The sequence below is a fragment of the Micromys minutus genome (assembly GCF_963924665.1).
Source record: "Micromys minutus genome assembly, chromosome: X".
NCBI lineage: Eukaryota > Metazoa > Chordata > Mammalia > Rodentia > Muridae > Micromys > Micromys minutus.
In genome coordinates, this window is record NC_137970.1 from 15,426,364 (window position 1) to 15,444,654 (window position 18,291).

Sequence of the window (18,291 nt, forward strand, 5' to 3'; positions counted from 1 at the left end):
ACCCCGAATTCTTCAAATCTTGTGTCCTACATATGTGGTGTCTTCAGCTTCTGGGAGACAGCCAAGTGTAATAGCAGTAGCCTATATTGTTTTGGGAGTGTATTAGACTCCCCTAACCAACAATTTAGAAGAAGGTTTCACATGCCTGATTTATTGTCTGCTAGAGGAGAGAACATCATCAATGAAAGTAGTATAACTCTCTCTTTATATTTTTTCTCACATGTTTTATATGTAATCTTGGGCAAATATAAAATAATATGACTTCTTAAGGCTTTTGTAAATATCCTTAATGGTATTTGTCTCTCCTCCCTCTTTGCCTTCTGTATTGATCTCCTTACACCCCTCCCTGTTATTCCATTTTCCCTTCATATTACTTGTATCCTGCTATTCCCCCTCTGTCCTCACCACCAATGATCTTTTTTTCACTTTTCTGTGGTTACTGCAGGTTATTATCTGATAATAATATGGAGCTATGAAGCCCAGATGATAGAAAACATGCAGCACTTGGGGGGGGGGGTCTGAGTTTCCTTAATCAACACAATATTTTCCAGTTTCATCCATTTTCCTGAAAATTTCATGATTTCAGTCTTTTCTTTACAGCTAGATGGTATTCTACACTTAGAATGGATAGTATTGTACACATACGACATTTTTCATTATTTATTGTTGTTTTATTATTATTGTTGAAGGACTATGAGATATTTTAATATTTCCAACCAATTTTGAATAGAGAAACAATGACATAACTGAGAAAGATCTATGGAGTAGGATGTACAGTGTGTTGGTCAAAGGAGTGGCACAGCTGGGTCATATGGTGCACTTATTTTTAGCTTTTTGAGGTTTTTCCATTCTGATTTCTAGATTGGCTGCTCTAGTTTGCATTCCCACCAATAATGAATAAGGGTTCCTCTTCCTCTACAGCCAGCATTTATGGTCAATTACTATTAATCTGACTAGAGTGAGATGAAATGTCCATGTTGTTTTAGTCTGTATTTTCCTAATTGCCACAGATGATAAACACTTAGAGATATTTCTTAGAAAATTTTATTTTTTTCAGTTGAGAACCCTTTGTTTTGCTTCATAACCTATTTTTCTGACTTTTAAACATTCTTTATGTATTTTGTATATAAATCCTCTGTCAAATGTGTAGCTGGCAAAGAGTTTCTTCCACTCTTGAGCCTTCTTTTTTTGGTTGATTGTTTCCTAAGCTGTGAAGAAGCTTTAAGTTTTATGAAGTCCCAATTGTCAGTTGTTGGCTTTAATCCCTGAGCAAGTATAGTCCTATTCATAAAGTACTTTACTACTCCTATATCCTATAAGGTAGAGTTGATGTTTCTTTTAGAAGTTTTTAAGTGTTTTAGGTTTCTTTTTTTTACTTTATTTTAAAAAACAAAGATAAATGTATAAATTTTCAGCATTTTTGCATAAAAGTATATGAATATATTTTAAGGTTGTAATTAAGTATTTGTGGGTACATATACATATACATATGTATATATGTAACAATAATAGAGGAAAAGAGGCTATTAATTTGAGGGGATAGGAGAGAGACTAGGAGGAGCTGTAGGGAGGAAAAAGGGATGTTATACAGTTCTATTTTAATTACAATATATTCTTTTTTTGTTGAACTTCACACAGTCTGTGAGTTGTTTCTGGGGTGTTCAGAGCTTTCTGGGGTTAGTATCCCACTATCAGTGACTGCATATTATGTCTGTTCTTTTGTGACTGGGTTATCTCACTCAGGATGATATTCTCTAGATGCAGCCATTTTCTTAAGAATTTCGTTAAGTCATTGTTTCTGATAGCTGAGTAGTACTCCATTGTTTAAATATACCACACTTTTTGTATCCATTCATCTACTGAAGGACATCTGGGTTCTTTCCAACTCTGGCTATTATAAATAGAGCTGCAATGAACATTGTGGTGCATGTATCTTTGTTGTATGTTGGAGTGTCTCTGGGATAAATGCCCAGAAGTGGAATAGCTGGGTCTTCAGGTAGTACTATGTCCATTTTTCTGAGGAATCACTAGACTGATTTCCAGAGTAGTTGTATCAGTTTACAACCCCACCAGCAGTAGAGAAGTGTTCCTCTTTCTCCACATCCTCGCCAGCATCTGTTGTCATCTGAGTTTTGGACCTTTGCCAATCTGACTGGTGTGAGGTGGAATCTCAGGGTTGTTTTGATTTGCATTTCCCTGATGGCTAAGGATGTTGAGCAATTCCTCAGATGTTTCTCGGCCATTCGGTGTTCCTCGATTGAGAACTTTTTGTTTAAGTCTGTACCCCATTTTTTAATAGGTTTGCTTAATTCTCTGGTGTCTAGCTTTTTGAGTTTTTGTATACCTTGGATATTAGGCCTCTATCAGATGTGGGGTTGGTAAAGAATTTTTCCCACTCTGTTGGCTGCCATTTTGTTTTCTTGACAGTGTCCTTAGCCTTACAGAAGCTTTGCAATCTCATTAAGTCCCATTTGTCAAACTTTGACCTTAGAGCTCGAGCCATTGTTGTACTGTTCAGGAAATTTTTTCCTGCACCTATGAGTTCTAAGGTTTTCCCTACTTTCTCATCTAATAGTTTCAGTGTACCTGGTTTAATGTGGAGATCTTTGATCCATTTGCACTTGAGCTTTGTACAAGGAGATAAGAAAGGGTCTATTTTCATTCTTCTGCATGCTGAGTGCCAGTTGGACCAGCACCATTTGTTGAATAGGCTGTTCTTTTTCCATTGAATATTTACACCTCCTTTGTCAAAAATCAGGTGACCATATACATGAGGACTCATTTCTGGATCATCTATTCTATTCCATTGATCCGCGTGCCTATTTCTGTACTAATACCGTGCAGTTTTCAGCACAATTGCCTTGTAATATAGCTTGAGGTCAGGGATAGTGATTCCCGCAGATGTTTTCTTGTTGTTGAGGATAGATTTTGTTATTCTAGGTCTTTTGTTATTCCAGATGAAATTGCACATTGCTCTTTCCAACTCAATGAAGAACTGGATTGGAATTTTGATGGGGATTGCATTGAATCTGTAGATTGCTTTTGGTAAGATGGCCATTTTTAAAATGTTGATCCTTCTGATCCATGAGCATGGGAGATCTTTCCATTTTCTGAGATCTTCCTCCATTTCTTTCTTTAGAGGTTTGAAGCTCTTGTCATACAGGTCCTTCACTTGCTTAATTAGAGTCACACCAAGGTATTTCATAGTTTTTGTGACGATTGTGAAGGGTACCTTTTCCCTAATTTCTTTCTCCACATGTTTGTCCTTTGAATATAGGAAGGCTACTGATTTGTTCGAGTTAATTTTGTATCCAGCCACTTTGCTGAACTTGTTTATCAGCTGTTGGAGTTCTCTGGTGGAAATTGTGGGGTCACTTAAGTACACTATCATGTCATCTGCAAATAGTGATGTTTTTACTTCTTCCTTTCCAATTTGTATCCCCTTGATCTCCTTTTGCTGTCTAATTGCTCCAGCCAGGACTTCCAGTACTATGTTGAATAGGTAGGGGGAGAGTGGGCAGCCTTGTCGAGTCCCTGATTTTAGTGGGATTGCTTCACGTTTCCCACTGTTAAGTTTGATGTTGGCTATTGGTTTGCTGTATATTGCTTTTATTATGTTTTGGTATGGGCCTTGGATTCCTGTTCTTTCCAGGACTTTTAACATGAAGGGGTGTTGAATTTTGTCAAATGCTTTCTCAGCATCTAGTGAGATGACCATGTGATTTTGTTCTTTGAGTTTGTTTATATGGTGGATTACATTGATGGATTTCCTTATGTTAAGCCAGCCCTGCATCCCAGGGATGATGCCTACTTGATCATGGTGAATGATCTTTTTGATGTGTTCTTGGATTCAGTTTGCAAGGATTTTGTTGAGTATTTTTGCATCAATGTTCATAAGTGAGATTGGTCTGAAGTTCTCTTTCCTTGTAGGGTCTTTGTGTGGTTTAGGAACGAGGGTTATTGTAGCCTCAAAAAAATGAGTTAGGTAGTGTTCCATCGGATTCTATCTTGTGGAATAGTTTGGAGAGTATTGGTATTTTGTGGTAAATAAATGTTTGATAAAACTCTGCACTGAACCCATCTGGACCTGGGCTGTTTTTGGTTGGGAGGTTTTTGATGATTGCTTCTATTTCTTTGGGTGTTATGGGATTATTTAGATGGTTTACCTGATCCTGGTTTAACTTTGGTATCTTGTATCTGTCTAGGAATTCATCCATTTCCTCCAGATTTTCCAGCTTTGTTGAGTAAAGGCTTTTGTAGTAGGATCTGATGATTTCTTGAATTTCCTCAGTTTCCGTCATTATTTCTCCACTTTCCTTTCTGATTTTGTTAATCTGTATACTCTCTCTTTGCCCTCTAGTTAGTCTGCCTAAGGGTTTATCAATCTTGTTAATTTTTTCAAAGAACCAGCTGTTGGTTTTGTTGACTCTTTCAATGGTTCTTTTTGTTTCTATTTGGTCTATTTCTGCCCTAATTTTGATTATTTCTTGCTGTCTACTCCTCTTGGGTGTATCTGCTTCCTTTTGTTCCAGAGCTTTCAACTGTGCTGTCAGGTTGCTTGTGTAAGCTCTCTCCAGTTTCTTTTTGGAAGCACTCAGAGCTATTGAGTTTTCCTCTCAGTACTGCTTTCATTGCATCCCATAGGTTTGGGTATGTTGTGTTTTCATTTTCCTTGAATTCTAGAAAATCCTTAACTTCTTTCTTTATTTCTTCTTTGACCCTGCTATCGTTTAATAGAGCATTGTTTAGTTTCCATGTGTATATGGGTTTTTTGTTGTCTTTGTTGTTATTAAAGACCAGCCTTTTACCATGGTGATCTGAAAGAATGCATGGGAGTATTTCGATCTTCTTGTATCGATTGAGGCTTGTTCTGTGTCCAATTATGTGGTCAATTTTCCAGAAGGTGCTGTGAGGTGCTGAGAAGAAGTGTTTTAGGTTTCAAATTGAGGCCTTTGATGAACTTGAGTATAATTTATGTGCAGTGTGATAGATAAAGTTCTATTTTTATTCTTCTGCTTGTGATCCTCTGGTTTTCTTCATATCTTGCTTAATTTATCCATTAGTTATAACTATTTTGTGTGGATTCATTATGATATATATATATCTTATATAAATATACATTTATTTTTTTACCATATATATAAATAATCTTATGTGGTAATATAGATAATTTTGACTATTCCTTTCTAATAGGGATGCCTTTATTTAATTTTATTACCTAACTGCCTTAGCTAGAATGTTGGTAAAATGTAGACACACCAACAGTTTGTCATTCTTGCTTTTAACTGATATTAGATAGAAGAAATTATTCTGTCACTATTAAATGTGACTTAAACTTTAGAGTTCTATAGATGTCTTTTGCCAGGTTCAAGAGCCCAATTTTTTCTTCAGATGTATTTGTATTTGAGGATTTCATTCATGAGTACACTACATCTTTGCTAGCCTTTCTTCCCAAACTTTTCATGTACCCTCTCAACCACTTCTACTAGAATTCATGGTCTTTCTCTCTGTCCTGTCTACCTGTTGTCTGTCCATCTGTTTGTCCACCCCTCTGTCATCTGTTGTCTGTCAGTTTGTCTGACTATATATCTATCTGTCTGACTGTTCATCTCTCTGACTGCCGTCTGTCTGTCTGACTGTCTGACTGTCTGTCTGGCGGTCTAACTGTCATCTCTCTGTCCATATGTCTGTCTGACTGTCTGTCTGCCTGTCTGTCTGTCCATCTGTCTGTCTGACTGTCCATCTGTCTGTCTGTCTGGGCATCTATCCATCTGTCTGTCTGTCAGCTTGTCTGTCTGACTGTCCATCTGTCTGGGTGTCTGTCTATCTGTCTGTCCATCTGTCTGTCTGACTGTCCGTCTGTCTGTCTGTCTGTCTGACTGTCTGGCGGTCTGACTGTCATCTGTCTGTCTGTCTGTCTGTATGTCCATCTGTCTGTCTGACTCTCTATCCGTCTGTCTGTTTATCTGTCTGTCTGACTGTCCATCTGTCTGTCTGGGCATCTATCCATCTGTCTGTCTGTCCACTTGTCTGTCTGACTGTCCATCTGTCCATCTGACTGTCTGACTGTTCATCTCTGACTGCCGTCTGTCTGTCTGACTGTCCATCTGTCTGTCTGTCTGTCTGACTGTCTGGCGGTCTGACTGTCATCTGTCTGTCTGTCTGTCTGTCTGTCCATCTGTCTGTCTGACTCTCTATCTGTCTGTCTGTTTATCTGTCTGTCTGTCTGTCTGACTGTCCATCTGTCTGTCTGGGCATCTATCCATCTGTCTGTCCACTTGTCTGTCTGACTGTCCATCTGTCTGTCTGCCTGGGCATCTATCCATCTGTCTGTCTGTCCAATTTTCTGTCTGACTGTCCATCTGTCTGGGTATCTGTCCATCTGTCTGTCTGACTGTCCACCTGTCTGTCTGACTGTCTGTATGACTGTCCATCTATCTGTCCGACTGTCTGTCTGATTGTCCATCTGTCTGTCTTGACTGTCTGTCTGATTGGCCATCTCTCTTTCTTGACTGTCTGTCTGTCTGACTGTCCATATGTCTATCTGACTGTCTGTCTGTCTGTCTGTCCATCTGTCTGTCTGTCTGTCCACCTGTCTGTCTGTATGTACTTCTGTCTGTCTGTCCATCTATCTGGGTGTCTGTCAATCTGTCTGACTGCCCATCTGTCTGTCTGACTGTCCATCTGTCTGTCTGACTGTCCATCTGTCTGTCGTTTGTCTGACTATCCTTTTATCTATCTGTCTGACTGTCCATCTGTCTCTCTGTCCATCTGTGTGGGTGTTTATCCATTTGTCTGTCTGACTGTCCATCTGTCTGGGTGTCTATCCATCTGTCCACTTGTCTGTCTGACTGTCCATCTGTCTGTCTATCCATCTGTCCGACTGTGTGTCTGATTGTCCATCTGTCTGTCTGTCCATCTGTCTGTCCATCTGTCTGACTGTCCATCTGACTGTCTGTCTGACTGTCCATCTGTCTGTCTGACTGCCCATCTGTCTGTTCGACTGTCCATCTGTCTGTCCATCTGTCCGACTGTCTGTCTGACTGTCCATCTGTCTGTCTGGGCATCTATCCATCTGTCTGTCTGTCCACTTGTCTGTCTGACTGTCCATCTGTCCATCTGACTGTCTGACTGTTCATCTCTGACTGCCGTCTGTCTGTCTGACTGTCCATCTGTCTGTCTGATTGTCCGTCTGTTTGTCTGTCTGTCTGTCTGACTGTCTGGCGGTCTAACTGTCATCTCTCTGTCCATCTGTCTGTCTGACTGTCTGTCTGTCTGTCCATAAGTCTGTCTGACTGTTTATCTGTCTGTCTGACTGTCCGTTTGTCTGTCTGGGCATCTATCCATCTGTCTGTCTGTCCACTTGCCTGTCTGACAGTCCATCTGTCTGGGTGTCTGTCTATCTGTCTTTCTGACTGTCCGTCTGTCTGTCTCACTGTCCGTCTGTCTGTCTGTCTGTCTGTCTGTCTGTCTGACTGTCTGGTGGTCTAACTGTCATCTCTCTGTCCATCTGTCTGTCTGACTGTCTGTCTGTCTGTCTGTCCATCTGTCTGTCTGACTTTCCATCTGTCTGTCTGACTGTCCATCTGTCTGTCTGTCTGGGCATCTATCCATCTGTCTGTCTGTCCACTTGTCTGTCTGACTGTTCATCTGTCTGTCTGACTGTCCATCTGTCTGTCTGGGCATCTATCCATCTGTCTGTCTGTCAGCTTGTCTGTCTGACTGTCCATCTGTCTGGGTGTCTGTCTATCTGTCTGTCTATCTGTCTGTCTGACTGTCCATCTGTCTGTCTGATTGTCAGTCTGTCTGTCTGTCTGTCTGTCTGTCTGACTGTCTGGCGGTCTAACTGTCATCTCTCTGTCCATCTGTCTGTCTGACTGTCTGTCTGTCTGTCCATCTGTCTGTCTGACTGTCCATCTGTCTGTCTGACTGTCCATCTCTGTGTGTGTCTGGGCATCTATCCATCTGTCTGTCTGTCCACTTGTCTGTCTGACAGTCCCTCTGTCTGGGTGTCTGTCCATCTGTCTGTCTGACTGTCCATCTGTCTGTCTGACTGTCCGTCTGTCTGTCTGACTGTCTGGCGGTCTGTCATCTCTCTGTCCATCTGTCTGTCTGACTGTCCATCTGTCTGTCTGTCTGGGCATCTATCCATCTGTCTGTCTGTCCATCTGTCTGTCTGACTGTCCATCTGTCTGTCTGACTGTCTGTCTGTCTATCTGACTGTCTGTCTGACTGTCCATCTGTCTGTCTGACTGTCCGTCTCTCTGTCTGTCTGTCTGTCTGACTGACTGTCTGGCGGTCTAACTGTCATCTATCTGTCCATCTGTTTGTCTGTCTGTCTGTCTTTCTATCTGACTGTCCATCTGTCTGTCTGTCTAGGCATCTATCCATCTGTCTGTCTGTCCACTTGTCTCTCTGACTGTCCATCTGTCTGGGTGTCTGTCCATCTGTCCATCTGTCTTTCTGACTGTCCATCTGTCTGGGTGTCTGTCCATCTGTCTGTCTGACTGTCCATCTGTCTGTCTATCTGTCTGTCTGTCTGTCTGACTGTCTGTCTGATTGTCCGTCTGTCTTGACTGTCTGTCGGATTGTCCATCTGTCTGTCTTGACTGTCTGTCTGATTGTCCATCTCTCTTTCTTGCCTGTCTGTCTGTCTGACTGTGCATCTGTCTGACTGTCCGTCTGTCTGTCTGTCCATCTGTCTGTCTGATTGTCCTTCTGTCTGTCTGTATGTATGTACTTCTGTCTGTCTGCCCATCTGTCTGGGTGTCTGTCAGTCTGTCTGACTGCCCAACTGTCTGTCTGTCTGTCTGACTGTCCGTTCATCTATCTGTCTGACTGTCCATCTGTCTGTCCATCTGTGTGGGTGTTTATCCATCTGTCTGACTGTCCATCTGTCTGACTGTCCGTCTGTCTGTCTGTCTGTCTGACTGTCTGGCGGTCTAACTGTCATCTCTCTGTCCATCTGTCTGACTGTCCATCTGTCTGTCTGACTGTCCATCTGTCTGTCTGACTGTCCGTCTGTCTGTCTGTCTGTCTGTCTGACTGGCGGTCTAACTGTCATCTCTCTGTCCATCTGTCTGTCTGACTGTCTGACTGTCCATCTGTCTGTCTGACTGTCCATCTGTCTGTCTGACTGTTTGTCTGTCTGTCTGTCTCACTGACTGTCTGGTGGTCTGTCATCTCTCTGTCCATCTGTCTGTCTGAATGACTGTCCGTCTGTCTGTCTGTCTGTCTGACTGTCTGGCGGTCTAACTGTCATCTCTCTGTCCATCTGTCTGTCTGACTGTCTGTCTGTCTGTCCATCTGTCTGTCTGACTGTCCATCTGTCTGTCTGGGCATCTATCCATCTGTCTATCTGTCCATTTGTCTGTCTGTCTGTCCATCTGTCTGTCTGACTGTCCATCTGTCTGTCCGTCTGTCTGTCTGTCTGTCTGTCTGGTGGTCTAACTGTCATCTCTCTGTCCATCTGTCTGACTGTCTGTCTGACTGTCCATCTGTCTTTCTGACTGTCCGTCTGTTTGTCTGTCTGACTGTCCATTTGTCTGTCTGACTGTCCATCTGTCTGTCTGACTGTCTGACTGTCCATCTGTCTGTCTGACTGTCCATCTGTCTGTCTGACTGTCCGTCTGTCTGTCTGTCTGTCTGACTGGCGGTCTGTCATCTCTCTGTCCATCTGTCTGTCTGACTGTCCGTCTGTCTGTCTGTCTGTCTGACTGTCTGGCGGTCTGTCATCTCTCTGTCCATCTGTCTGTCTGACTGTCTGTCTGTCTGTCCATCTGTCTGTCTGACTGTCCATCTGTCTGTCTGGCCATCTATCCATCTGTCTATCTGTCCATTTGTCTGTCTGTCCATCTGTCTGTCTGACTGTCCATCTGTCTGACTGTCCGTCTGTCTGTCTGTTTGTCTGTCTGTCTGTCTGTCTGTCTGACTGTCTGGCAGTCTAACTGTCATCTCTCTGTCCATTTGTCTGACTGTCTGTCTGACTGTCCATCTGTCTTTCTGACTGTCCGTCTGTTTGTCTGTCTGACTGTCCATCTGTCTGTCTGACTGTCCATCTGTCTGTCTGACTGTCCATCTGTCTGTCTGGGCATCTATCCATCTGTCTATCTGTCCATTTATCTGTCTGTCTGTCCATCTGTCTGTCTGACTGTCCATCTGTCTAACTGTCCTTCTGTCTGTCTGTCTGTCTGACTGTCTGGCGGTCTAACTGTCATCTCTCTGTCCATCTGTCTGACTGTCTGTCTGACTGTCCATCTGTCTGACTGTCCCTCTGTCTGTCTGTCTGTCTGTCTGACTGTCTGGCGGTCTAACTGTCATCTCTCTGTCCATCTGTCTGACTGTCTGTCTGACTGTCCATCTGTCTTTCTGACTGTCTGTCTGTTTGTCTGTCTGACTGTCCATCTGTCTGTCTGTCTGGCAGTCTAACTGTCATCTATCTGTCCATCTGTCTGTCTGTCTGGGCATCTATCCATCTGTCTGTCTGTCCACTTGTCTGTCTGACTGTCCATCTGTCTGGATGTCTGTCCATCTGTCTGTCTGACTGTCTGTCTGACTGTTTATCTGTCTGACTGTCCATCTGTCTGTCTGTCTGGGCATCTATCCATATATCTCTCTGTGCACTTGTCCGTCTGACTGTCCATCTGTCTCGGTGTCTGTCCATCTCTCTGTCTGACTGTCCATCTGTCTCTCTGACTGTTCGTCTGTCTGTCTGTCTGACTGTCTGTCTGGTGGTCTAACTGTCATCTATCTGTCCATCTGTTTGTCTGTCTGTCTGTCTGTCTGTCTGACTGTCCATCTGTCTGTCTTTACTGTCTGATTGTCCATCTGTCTGTCTTGATTGTCTGTCTGATTGTTCATCTCTCTTTCTTGACTGTCTGTCTGTCTGACTGTCCATCTGTCTGACTGTCCGTCTGTCTGTCTGTCCATCTGTCTGTCTGTCTGTCCTGTCTGTATGTATGTATGTACTTCTGTCTGTCTGTCCATCTGTCTGGGTGTCTGTCAGTCTGTCTGACTGCCCAACTGTCTGTCCATCTGTCTGTCTGTCTAACTATCCATTCATCTATCTGTCTGACTGTCCATCTGTCTGTCCATCTGTGTGGGTGTTTATCCATTTGTCTGTCTGTCTGTCCATCTGTCTGTCTGACTGTCCATCTGTATGACTGTCCGTCTGTCTGTCTGTCTGTCTGACTGTCTGGCGGTCTAACTGTCATCTCTCTGTCCATCTGTCTGTCTGACTGTCTGTCTGTCTGTCTGACCGTCCATCTGTCTGTCTGGGCATCTATCCATCTGTCTGTCTGCCCACTTGTCTGTCTGACTGTCCATCTGTCTGTCTGTGTGTCTGACTGTCTGTCTGACTGTCTATCTGTCTGTCCGACTCTCCATCTGTCTGTCCATCTGTCTGACTGTCTGACTGTCCATCTGTCTGTCTGACTGTCCATCTGTCTGTCCGACTGTCCATCTGTCTGTCTGCCTGTCCGACTGTCTGATTGTCCATCTGTCTGTCTTGTCTTTCTGTCTGACTGTCTGTATGTATGTACATCTGTCTGTCTTACTGTCCATCTATCTGGGTGTCTGTCAATTTGTCTGACTGCCCATCTGTCTGTCTGACTGTCCATCTGTTTGTCTGTCTGACTGTTTGTCTGACTGTCCATCTGTCTGACTGTCTGTCCATCTGTCTGGGCATCTGTCCATCTGTCTGACTGACTGTCCGTCTGTCTGTCTGTCCATCTGTCTGTGTGCCTATCCATCTGTCTGTCTGACTATCCATCTGTCTGGGTGTCCATCTATATGTCTGTTCACTTGTCTGACTGTCCATCTGTCTGTCTGACTGCCCATATGTCTGTCTGACTGCCCATCTGTCTGTCTGATTGCTTATATCTCTGTCTGTCCATCTGTCTGTCTCACAGTCCATCTGTCTCACTGCCCATCTTTCTGTCTGTCCATCTGTCTGTCTGACTGTCCATCTGTCGTCTGTTAGTCTATTGTCTATCTTTCTGTCTGTCATCTTTCAGTCTGTCTCTTGCCCTTTCATCTTTATATCCGTTTGTCAGTATGTTCTCTGTTCATCTGTCTGTCCAGTTATCATCTTTTAGTCTGTCTGTTTTCTATCCATCCATCCTTCTGTATGTCTGTTGTATGTTCATCAGTCTATCTATCCATTAGTCTGTCAGTCTGTCTGTTGTCTGTTCATTGGTCTATCTGTCTGTCTGTTTTTCTGTGTTATCTGTCTGTTCATCTTTCTATCATCTTCCAGTCTGATTGTTGTCTGTCCATATGTCTGTCAGTATGTTCATCTTGGGTCTGTTGGTCTGTCATCTTTCAGTCTGTTTCTTGTCTATCAGTCTGTCATCTGTTCATTTTCTATTTGCCATCCTTCAGTCTCTTTCTGTTGTCTGTCTGTCATTCCATCCATCTGTTGTCTGTTCATCTATCTGCAATTTTTCAGTCTGTCTGTTATCTGCTTATCTTTTCATCACTCTATCTATTGTCTTTCTGTCCATCTGTCATCTTTTGATTTGTCTGTTGTCTGCCCATCTTTCTTTTAGTCTGCTTTTCCATTTGTCTAAATGTGTATGTGTGTGTGCGTGTGCACCGTCCCACGCACACAGAAACCCATACACAACGTATTGATTCCAATTAGTATCTACCATATCCCTTATTTTTTCATATTTTGTGTGCATTTATGTATTTATACATTCATCCTAGGGATTGAGCTCAAGTCATCAGGCCAAACATCAAGCAGCTTTTTCTGCTAAGTCATCATGCCAGCCCAAGAATCTCATTTCTATTTAGTTTGCTGAGTGATTTTCATTATGAAAAAGTATTAAATTTGTCAAGTAATTTCTGTTGATGTTCACATCATCTTTGTTGTTAGTATAGTATAAAATTTGAATTTTGAATGTTAAAATAATTTTGCACTACTAGGGATGGCATCAACTTGATTATGGTGGATCATCCTTTAAAATGCATTTCTGCATTTGTTATTCTAATATTTTGTTGGGGAGTTTTACATTTATATACATATGAGGTAATATTTAGTTTTATTGTCCTGTAATACTATTGCTCTTTTGAAATGATAATACCACTTTCTTAAGTGTGATTTGGAAACTGTTTCCACCTTTCTTAAAGAGTTTGTGAGGAACTGGTTTTAATCTCATTTTAACTTTTTGATAGACTTCACCAATGAAGCCATCTGAGCCTGTTGTTAACTCAGTTTTTTTATATGATACATCTAATTAATTTTCTATTATCTTCTTTAATGAGTGTTGGTAGTTTGTGACTTTCTACAAGTTTGTTCATTTTAGCTAAATTATGTAATTTATTGCTATTTAACTGTTCTTAACATTCCTTTAAGTGTCATTAAGCATATTATTTTGTCAAATCTTCACAACCAATTTATTAAAGGGTTATTACTTTTATCCTCATTTTATAGGTAGGAAACCCAAAGCACTGAGTTAATTTGTCTGAGGTTATCTAGGTCCTAAATAAGAACACAGGATTTGAATCTTGACAGGCTTACCCCAGACAATATATGTCCTTATTATACCTAGACTATCTGAAGACCTGGAGATGAATTGTAAATTTCCTCATCAGGAAGGGCTGGCAATTTGTTTTACTGAGCAGAATCTTAATAAGGCATTTCATTTAAATTAATTGTTATCTTTTATAATACAGTAGTTTAATTATTTTTAGAGTTATTATTAGTGTGTAACTTAAAAAATGTTAACATGTTCAAAACAAACTTTAATGTCCAGCTCTCCCAATACCAGTGGTTCTCAACCTCCCTAATGCTGCGACTCTTTAATACATTTCTCTCATGTAGTGGTGCCCCTTAACTATAAAATCATTTTTGTTGCTACCTCATAACTATAATTTTGCTACTGTTATGAATCATGATGTAAATACCCATGTCTTAGGTGAATCATGTGAAAAGGCTGTTCAACCCTCAAGGGGTCACAGCTCACAATTTGAGAACTGCTTCTCTATACTCTAGCACCCTGTATATTTTGTATAGATTGAATTATGTGCTGTGTAGTCTTTAGAGGCATTTATTTATCCCTCGTGTTCAGGATAGTGGTTTGACTTCTCTTTAGTTTTTATTTTAACTTTTATTCTTCACATGATTTGATCATACTACGTTGTTCACTCATTAATCTTGGGATTCTATTCCAAACAAAACTTTACATCTGACATATGTGGTATATTTTAATTTTGGTCTTTCTGTTCCCTTCTTTGAAAAAACAACTTTTGAATACTTCTTAGTACAGAGAATGTTAGATACCATCAATATTAATCACCAGCCTTCATCTCTAATTATCTTCATCTCTCAAACAGTAATAATCTTAACCTGCATTTTATCAGAGGCATGGTGCTGATAGACAAAGATAAATAACTATTTCTAATAAGAGCAATAAATACATATGCAGATAATGCATCCAAAGTAGTATTATAATAGGAACATTGTCTATAAATAATAGCAGTAAACTATTTGTAAGAAAGTATAACATGGATTTCATGGGAAAAGTACAGAGTGTAAAGATGTAGGAATAGAAACTATACTGTGTGGTACTAACTTGATTTGGTATGACTTATTTTTTTTAACCCTTTTCACTGTCTTGGAGTTGAAGCTCATTTCTTTTCTTTTAGTTAATATAGCAACAGAATGAAATGGTGGGTAAGGACTAGTAGTTACACCCTTCTTACCCTGACTTTGTTTTATTTACAGTTCTAAGTTGGGACAAGTTACCTCACTGTCAAACATGGAGAAAGAGTTTATTCTGGATATATCCAACAAGCCTAAAACACTAACTACTGAGGAACCATCTGTCTTTCAAAAGAAATTAATTTTAAATGAGGAGCCTGCTACTGAAGAGACATGCCTTATGAAGACATTAAAGAGTTGTACATTTCATCAGGACACACTTCTAATGAAGAAGCCACAAATCTTGCTGGAGAAGACTAAATATTACACTGGGTTTCATACAGAGCTGATGAGTTCTAAAAGGAAGGATAAAACTGAAGAGGTAACCATCATTGAGGAGGTAGTAGTCTTAGGGAATAAGAGGTACCTGATTTTAGAGATGCAGCTTCACCAGAAGCTATTGTTTATGAATGGCTAAAATGTTAATTATTTCCATCCACAGATAACTGATTTGAAGAATCCTGTTATTGGGAAGGTGACTCTCACCTCAAGCCCATTATGTTTAAGAAATGAACATGCTGTTCAAGAAGAGAAGCATGCTATTCCAGGGAAGAGTTCATTCATGAATAAATCATTAACATTAGAGGCTGTGACTACTAAAGAGAAGCCACCAGTCAAAAAGCCACATTTTAGGAAAAATAAACCTTCTACTGGAACGAAGTCCTTGTTACAGGAGCCATCTTCACTGCAAGAGGAATATAATACTCAAGGGGATGCAAGCATCTCAAAGAAGAAGCCACGGGTGTTACAAAAGAATACAAATAACAAAGAGGATACTTTAACAGAGCCAGTTACTTTCAAAAGGAAACATAGTACCAAGGAAGCAACCCACACAGAGAAGCTGTACTCTTCTAAAAATAATCCTGACGCTCAGGGAAAAGACAATAATTTGAGGCCACTACAAGTTCAGCCTGTCACCCATGAAAATAAGTCATTGTCCTCTAAGAAGTCAACTGCTAAGAAGACTGAGCTGTCTGTACTGCCAGACAAGCACAGCCCTCAAATGGAGATGTTCGATGTGAAAAAATCCCTGGCTCTGCAAAATCCTACCACTGAGGAAAAGATGTTACATTTTGTGGTAGCTCCAGTTTTGAAGAAGCAACCTAACATGGAGGAGGCCCCTCACCAGAAGAAGCCCTTGTTTTTTATGAAGTCTACCACTGAGAAAGATCCCCTTTTTCAGGGGCCATCTGCACTTCAAAAGAAACATAACAGTCCTGAGAAATTGTCCAAACAGAAGAAGCACTATGCCCCACCAAAGCATCACATGGAGGAGGACTCACATTTTCAGTTAAATTCAGCTTTTAAGAAACAACACATTAGGGAGGAGCCAGCCTCCACCCATAAACCTTTAATATTAGAGACACAGCTGACTAAAGGGATGGATTTCCACTTGAAAAATCCACTAGTATTACCAACAGTCACTTCAGGAGCAAAGTCACCAACTAAGGAGCCACTGCCCTTTAAGGAAGAAAATACATCTTCACTGAAAAGAAAGTGTGCTATTCACACAATAACCTTTCAACAAACACAGTCACAGTGGCAGGAAACAACAGATGAAGATAGAAATTTGTTTTCTATAATGCCTGGATCACATAGGAAGGAACTTAAATATGGGTTGCTTCAGGATCCATTGCTACAGAATGAAAATTGCTTAATTCCACAAAACCCAATGCCATTGGCCTCACAGAAGACCAACAGTCAAGAAAGAGCACATAGTAATGAATCAGTGATTTCAAATGATGACAAGGACTTCTTCTCTCAAGACCTATTTTCTCCTATCAGTTCTACTGATGAAGATACATTGAAATCCCATATGGTTTTGGACTTGCAAGAGAAGGTTGATAGAAAAAATGACTCCCCCAAAAAAATGTTTGATTCCCAGGGCAGTGTTTCCGAAGAAGAGTCCTTTTTAAGAAAGCTGTTTTGTAAGGATAGATTCCCTGAAGAATCAAGCCAAGAGAGGCCTGTTGCTCTAGAGCAGGAATTCCTTTTAAAGAAAGTATTGAATGAGAACACCAGTAGTGATGTTGATGGGCCTCTTAGTCATGAGTCACCTCACATTCAGAACCATTCTGGCACTACTAAGGAGGTCCCGGAGGCCCCGGAGACCCCGGAGGCCTCCGAGGCCTCTGAAGCCTTGGAGGATCCTTTAAACATTCAGGAAGAACTCAGCACTGAGAATATGATTGCCCTCATGAAGTCACTGGTCACAGAAGAAGAGTCTATTACGGATGTTTTCACCAGGAATTGCAATACTACCATGGAAGCTCACACTGAGAAACCATTGTCCTTAGAAGAGACTAGCATCAAGGAGGTAGAAACTCTGAAGGAGCCCTTATCTTCACAGGAGAAACACAGAGCTGAGATGGTGACTGTTCTGAAGGAGCTACTTGCCTTAGTGAAGAATCCCAGGCTGGAGAGGGTGGCCTTAGCCTTTCAGGAGAATCCACCAAGTAATGTAGAGACTCTCTTGACAGAAGTATTAGCATTGGTGGATAGATCTACAGCTGAGGAATCTACTCTGAAGGAGCCCTTGGCCTTGCAGGAGAAACCTAGCACTAAAATAGAGGCTAGCCCAAAGGAACTGTTGGACTTGGAAGAGAATCTCATCATTAAAAAGGCTAGCTCTGAGGACTCTTTCACCTTTGATCATAGGTCTGACATTGAGAAGGATATCATAACCGGAACATCGTTAACTTTTGAGGAGTTCAACATAGATAACCTTTATGAGAAGGCATTGGCACTGAGTCAGGGCCTTACTGCCACAGAACAATTGTCCTTTACAGATTTACAGAATTTTGAAGAGAGTAAAATTGTTGATGAAGAAGATTTTTTCAAATCATTCCTTATGTTTGAAAATGAGAATAACCCCAATATATACAGCAATGCTTTTGAATCCAGAACATTCAATTCCAGTGCTACCATGCCCAGTTTAGAGGCATTCAGTCCTGCCATGAACTCCAATCCGTGTGTATCTAGTTCAAAAAGCTTTCAGTCAACTTTGGGTGGAAAACAGACTGAGGTATCTATTTCTCTTATTTCTTAAATTAGATAAGTAAGGGGTCTGTATAATTTAGGTGAGATGATTTACCTAACTTAAGATAAACTATCTTTTACTAAAGAGATTATTTAAGAAATATTTTAATAAAATGTGTATCTGTTTGACTGCCTGCTTGCCTGCTTGCCTGTCTGTATGTCTGTATCTCCATCTATGTGTGCAAGTTTAGGTATCTGTATAAGCCCGAGGCGTTGAAAATCCCTAGAGTTAGAATTATAGTCAGTTGTGAGCTGCCCAAAATATGTGCTGGGAACTGAACTTAAGTTCTCTGTAAGAAAGTGCTCTTAGCCACTGAGCCGTAATTCCAGTGTCCTTTTTATATGCTTCTTAAGCAACTAAGCAATGTATACAATGTTGTGGAAGGATCTTCCACTCAGGAAGAGACATTTCTTTAGCTACCTTCTTATTTTATTTAATAAGTGATGAATTAAAATCTCCCATTTCTCTTTTTTGTACCCTGAGCTTACCCATGAAATGGAAAAAAGTTACTAAACTATCCGAAAATTTCTTCTTATATCAAGTTGAT

The 18,291-nt window shown here is 41.0% G+C and overlaps 1 protein-coding gene across 1 annotated transcript in view; it reads left to right on the forward strand.

Annotated features, from left to right (window-relative positions):
- The window catches only part of CCNB3 (cyclin B3), a gene marked incomplete at both ends in the record, with an annotated part of 41,593 nt that overhangs the window by 5,178 nt on the left and 18,124 nt on the right, over positions 1-18,291 (forward strand). The window contains 2 exons of the mRNA XM_080910887.1: positions 14,729-15,044; positions 15,147-17,729. Of these exons, the coding sequence (XP_080767013.1) occupies positions 14,729-15,044; positions 15,147-17,729 (2,899 nt within the window). The remainder of the gene's footprint in view (positions 1-14,728; positions 15,045-15,146; positions 17,730-18,291) is intronic.